Genomic DNA, 6038 nt, shown 5'->3' on the forward strand with positions numbered 1-6038 from the left:
CTATCACATGGGGAGAAACTTTGGACAATACCTGGCTTTCCTAGGCAGAGGTCCCTGCGGCCTTCCGAAGTTTTTGTGTCCCTGGGTACTTGAGATTAGGGAGTGGAGATGACTCTTAATGAGCATGCTGCCTTCAAGCATCTGTTTAACAAAGCACATCTTGCATAGCCCTTAATCCATTTAACCCTGAGTTTGACACAGCACATGTTTCAGAGAGCACGGGGTTGGGGGTAAGGTTATAGATTAACAGCATCTCAAGGCAGAAGAATTTCTCTTAGTACAGAACAAAATGGAGTCTCCTGTGTCTACTTCTTTCTACACAGACACAGTAAAAATCTGATCTCTTTCTTTTCCCCACAGGAAATGAAGTACACTGGGCAGGTGTTCCGGGCTGTGGTCAAAGCTGTGACTGCAGCTGGGAATCCCTGGCTGGGCCTGGGAATCCCTGGCTGGGCCTGGGAATCCCTGGCTGGGCCTGGGAATGGATGGGAACTTCTGTCCTCCTCCACCCTGGTCCTCACCTCTTCCACCCCTGCCCTGCCTGAGAGCATAGCAGACACCACACACCCAGCTCACACATCTTTATTGGCCTGGATGTGCAGTTGCCGAACTGGCTGCCCCTGTCCTGTATCAGCCAGCTGTGGCAATTTCACCCTTATTCCCTGGAGAGGCCAGCTGCCTGCTGGAAGGAGTCAGAAGTTGGTGGATGTCATTGATGCCTTGGAGGCCCCGGTCTGGCGGGAGAGAAATCCACACCTGTGCCTGGAGTTCTCCTTCCCTGACCCTCTGAACCGGCGCTTAAAATGCTGTCCCGCCTGGAACAGGGAGGCCACGTCCAACAGTGCATCCTCAATGTGCTGCCCCAGCCTGTGGGAATCTGTTTTTGTGCTTGATTTTTTGCTGGAGATGTGGAAGGTGACCATGTCATCCCCCATGAAGATATAAGAAATACCATAACCGTGGTCATCAGCAGGCCCGAATCCACCGCCCGAGGAAACATAGTCCGGGTAATTGTGGACGTGAAACAGATGCATTTGCTGAACAGGGATCTTGCTGGTGGACAGCTGCCACTGCTCCGAATGGACCTGAGGACAGGAGCCCATCACATGTGCAGGACAGAGATCTGCAGGTCCTGCCCTTAGCTCCACTTCACTCCCTCGGGGAAGCCATTTTGAGTGTCCAAGTCTTGGTGAGAAATGGAATAGGGTGACAGGATTGGAAATGCAAAAAACATTTGAAGGACACAAGAGATGTAATCAATAGGATTTGGTGGCTCCTGAAATCCTTACCAGGAATATGGGTAAACATAAAGACAGCATAATGGAGGGGATCTGGTCTCCAGGTCCAAAGATAGCCATACTCAAAAGCACCCAATGATGGAGACATGTATAAGATACATGAGTAGTCATGGTGTAGGACTCAGTCAAATGAGTCATAAAGGTAACTCGGCTTTCACTGGCTAATGCTTCAATATTCCACTGGCTTCAACTGTTAACATTAGGCCCTCTTTTATGCTGGACTAGCTCTCTGGCACTGAGGGGTTTTATTTCACCATTGCAGCAGTATGACTGGGATATAACTACCCAAACTTTAGTTGCAGAGTTAAACTGTTACCCAAAACTATGTTTCCAAATGCAAGGCTTTCTAAAATGGTGGTCTAACATAATGTAATACAGCATAGGTATGTGGCCTGAGGTTAGCTTATAAACCATATCCATAAATCAGATAAAAATGACAGAATTCTGAAAGGAAATCATAAAGATAAAAACTACAGTGTGACACTGCTAATAAAGTCTTGTAACCTTGTACAGATTGTAATCCTGGCCCTACCTACCATGATAGGATGTATATGTTGTCAGGTTAGCTTCCACCAACCTCAAGTGTCTTGCAAGTTGAGCTTAGGTGCCTACTTGCGTTCTGGCTAATCATGGGGCAAGAGTTCAGTACTTGCAAGAGGATCTTTACTATCACCAGTAGTCTGTCTTACCTAGTGTTTAAAGGAAGCCCTTCTGATGTGATGCCAAATTCAACCACACATGTAATATACTAGCTAACCTGATCAGATTGCCTCTGTTTCACCCACTGTGTGGTGGGCCAACCATGCCTAACCCTTCTAAAGTTGACAGCTGACTTAGACATCAGTCTGGCTTTGAGTGTAGTAGTCAGATGTTAGCTACTGGCAGGTTCAGGTGCAGTTCTGCTGAGGAACTTCATGCAAGAATATCACCAAGAACATGTAGAGCTATGGAGCACTTGTCAAATTGTGCAAGTTCTGTCCCCTGAGCCTGGTGTATTCAGTACCTCACCAGAATCCAGGTAAACAGCAGCTTGTCATCCAGTTGTGTGGCCTGGGAAAGGTTAGCAAAGCCATTTGTATTGTCTTGGGTCTTTGGGCTAGAGATGTAAATACAAGGCTTGGGCACGAGGTTACTCAAGCAGCCCTGGTGAAGGGTAGAAAAGTAGCAGGAAGTAACCAGCTCTTTTGTTTCCTGCTGTGGGTCCTCTGGGTAGGCCTGGATTCCCTGCGGTGGATTCAGTACTTACATACATGATCCTTGAGCAATGTTACATGGATGTGTGAAGCTTGGCACTGGAGGTCCCAGTTGCATGATATGTCAAAGATCAGTCAAGACAAAGCAGGGGTACAATAGCATTAAAAGATCAGGTTATCTGGTGTTTTCTAGGGAAGCATTTCAAAACTGATCTGAGGGGGGAACTATCACTTGTCGGTAGGTAGGTGTGCCAATTATGGTTTCTTTGGCTTAAAGTTACAAAGCCATGACAGTAAGACACTGTGGGCCCTAGGAGAAGTGAAGTTCTACTCCCTTAAGCCCTGGCTTTTTATTAGATTAAGAAACTGTGGGTATTTACCACTAGTTAGCTAACCCGGTACCCATATGTAACCCCTTCTCCATCACCAAAGTAGGTGTGAAACAAATACATTGCTAAATCTAGCCTCCAGAGAAGGAGAATGTAAGAGAAGACACAAACATAAGTCTGCTGGTGGGCTCTTGGGAAAGCTATTTCTTTGACTAAAAATAGCATAGCAGATACTGCTCTACCCTGTATTTGTACCTGAAATATCCATGATATAGCTGGAGCTTAGCCATCTTGGGCCTTAGGTACAAGCATGTTGACAAATATCCTAAAGATCACAGGGTGAATAGGACCTGGTGACATCACTGTACAGTACAAATACCAGTAATTGCCTGTCTTCAGACTTGCTGTATATGGAAAACAATCCTTGATGTTCAAGCCAACTGTTACTGTGTAAGACCAAATACATACCTGAACCACTGGATAAGACTCTAAATTTCAAATCTTAATTCATTCTTTTCCAAAGTTTCAGTAGTCCAGAAAAGGAAGAACAAGGCCAAGCTTCCTATGTGTATCATAACACTTCTCCAGACTGATCATTGAGATGAGGCGAAGGTAGACAGTCCTCCTAAATATCCTTAGTCTAAGAGGGACAAAGATGTACTCCCTTTATTTCTCTACCTAAAATGACTTCAACACTTCAGTTAAATTCAACAAACCTGAATTACTTTTATGTTAAGAATTTTCAGGTAAAACCAGTTGACTCACTCTTCACATGTACTTACTTTTTGTTCTTCTAAAAGCTGACCCTGAGACAAGGATTTGGGTGTAAGTAACTAATTGTGGGGGTGATGGCAGGAGCACACTGAGGGAGTTACAGAAGTGAGACAAGGCAAGTAAAACAAAACCTTGGTGAGAAGGTGAGCCCGGTGGGCAACTGGGCCCAATTCTGAGGAATGGTCTAGGTGGACTTCTGGGGGAAAGCTGCCCATCCCTGTCCCTCACTCACTGATGGTCCTTTCCAAGGACTAATTGCAAGTGCTCTAGGCCTGCCCTGCATGCAGGCAAGCATGGTCCTATGGCAGGAAAGCACAGGCAGAAACAGATGGCTATTGGCATGTATCTGCAGCTGACCGCTGGGTGACTTGAGCTAATATACAAGAGGAGCTGAGTGTTTGGTGTAACTTGCACCTAGAGGTACTTGTGCCCCATATTGAGTTCACTTATTCTCAGCTTGAATGGTCACCATCTTGAAGAACCACCCTTTAGAAAGAAACTGCAGTAGTAAGCCATGATTGTGCCACCGCACTCCAACCTCAGTGACAGAATGAGACCCTGTCTCAAAAAAAAAAAGGTATTGCTTAATTCACTTTTCTGGGGTGCCAGAAGCACCCCAGATAGCTATATATGTAAAGAAATGTTTTCTATATAACTATTAAGCATATTAAAAGATTTTTCTTATAATCTCTATTGGCAAGGTTTGGGGTACTAGACGCCTTCATTCAAACATTGTTATTAGGGTTAACTGGTATTCCTTCAGGAAGTCAATTTCACACTATATTTCAGAAGTTTTAAAAACATTCTGATTCTCTGACCCAGCAATTCCACTTTTAAATATTCATCAAATAAACTATAATTCGAAGAAGTATTGTTACAACAATGTTCATCACAGGTAAATTTACAATATTAATAAACTAAAAACATAGATATGTAAAAGTATAATGCTGGTCAAATGATTTTATAGTATGGATTTGAGAGAATACTATGTAATCATTAAAATCATATATCAAAAATATCTAATGGTGTAAAAAGATGTCTCAAAACAGTATGACAATTGAAATTCTTTTTGGGGATAAATGCTTAGAAAAAACACTTAAAGATTAGAAAAATGTAATGAAACAAAAAGGTATTGCTGGATAGTAGCATTACTAGTTAACATTCACTTTTTTCCTTTTGGTTATCCACATTTTCTAAATTTCACATTTCTTTTATAATAAAAATTAAAGCTATTTTAAATATATTTGTTCACAGAAAGAGAACTGGAATAAACAAATGGGAAGACAAAAAAAAAACTGCAGTAAAAGTGTGACAAGTGACACTCACCACAGCTGCAACTCATCCAGAGATGGTAACGATGTCCATCTCTCTTCTAACCACACATTCTAGAGGCTTTTCCATGCTCTGCCAATATCTATGCTAATCTTGATTGCTTACTCAGTAAAGTGACCCAGACGGTGACTCATGAGAGGTCTGAGCACCTTGTACTTGTCAGACCATCATTGCTGCATAATCTGGTTCCTTCCCTCATGGTGGCAACAAAGTACTGAGGTGAACCCCATATATCTGGATATAATCCTCCCTTACATAGCAGAACCTGCTTGAACAGGATAGGGGTCAACTACCCCTGCCAATAGAGTAACTCCTCTCTGCTTGCTGGTCTACTGGTATGAAATGCCTAACCCATTCTACAGCTCCTAAAAGATTTATCTGCCTCTAGGGAATCAGCAGCTCTGATCCTATAGGGGTAAGTTTGAGACAGGAAGCATTTCAGTCTCCAAGTGGGTCACCAGTATGTGACAGAGGCCATACATCTACTTCTTGGCTATTGGATACCATACTATAGTTTTGGGGGCCAAAATACTGTTATGGCTGCTTAACTTACAGTACAACTTCATATGCTACTTGGATACTTAAGGCCTGATATGAAAACAGGGGTAACCTCTCCCTAGTTGTGGTACAAAAGCACTAGGTCTCTGGGTAAATAGCCAAAATGGGAAAACTAGTATGGAAGGCAGCTGAGATCACATGGCTCCATCTGTGCTCAAGCTTCTCATGTTTCTTAGCTCATCTGCGATTCTTACTGTCTGAACCATCTACCAGGTGTTCGCTCATTTTCTTGGTGCCTTTTACCTCTCAGAAGTAGTTCCTCAGGTACTCACAGGGATGAGGGGTTTGCATGCTTGCCAAGTCCAGTACACGTGGACTTGGAAGACTGTGGTTCAGATTTCTATTTATGGCCTACTGGGTGCAAACCCATCTCTTCCTGGGAAGAGGGTGCTGCTGATTCAGGATGCCTTTGGTGCTTTCACAACTTGCTTCTGCCAGATAGTGGCTCATGCTTTCCAGGAATTAGGGTAAGTTCACCTAAGAGCAATAACTTGAGCACATCCTGAGAGTGTGACACTGTGGCAGATGCACCTGAATGTGCTCAGAGCTAGGGA

General features: G+C 43.6%; 1 protein-coding gene across 1 annotated transcript; it reads right to left on the reverse strand.

Moving 5' to 3' along the window:
• Positions 1–286: 286 nt before the first annotated feature.
• On the reverse strand, positions 287–1152 carry LOC115836637 (carnitine O-palmitoyltransferase 1, brain isoform-like). Its single transcript, XM_030818448.1, has 2 exons — positions 757–1152; positions 287–435 (listed from the first exon to the last, which is right to left on the reverse strand). Exons 1-2 carry the CDS (start codon positions 1101–1103, stop codon positions 306–308), a joined length of 477 nt encoding a protein of 158 aa, XP_030674308.1. The 5' UTR covers positions 1104–1152; the 3' UTR covers positions 287–305.
• Positions 1153–6038: the final 4886 nt, after the last annotated feature.

The sequence above is a fragment of the Nomascus leucogenys genome, chromosome 9 (genome assembly GCF_006542625.1).
Source record: "Nomascus leucogenys isolate Asia chromosome 9, Asia_NLE_v1, whole genome shotgun sequence".
NCBI lineage: Eukaryota > Metazoa > Chordata > Mammalia > Primates > Hylobatidae > Nomascus > Nomascus leucogenys.

Coding starts and splice junctions, on each gene's coding strand:
- LOC115836637 (XM_030818448.1), bottom strand. CDS start 1,103: ATGGGCTCCTGTCCTCAGGTCCATTCGGAGCAGTGGCAGCTGTCCACC. Junction 436..756: donor AAGGAGAACTCCAGGCACAG/GTGTGGATTTCT, acceptor AGGGATTCCCAG/GCCCAGCCAGGGATTCCCAG.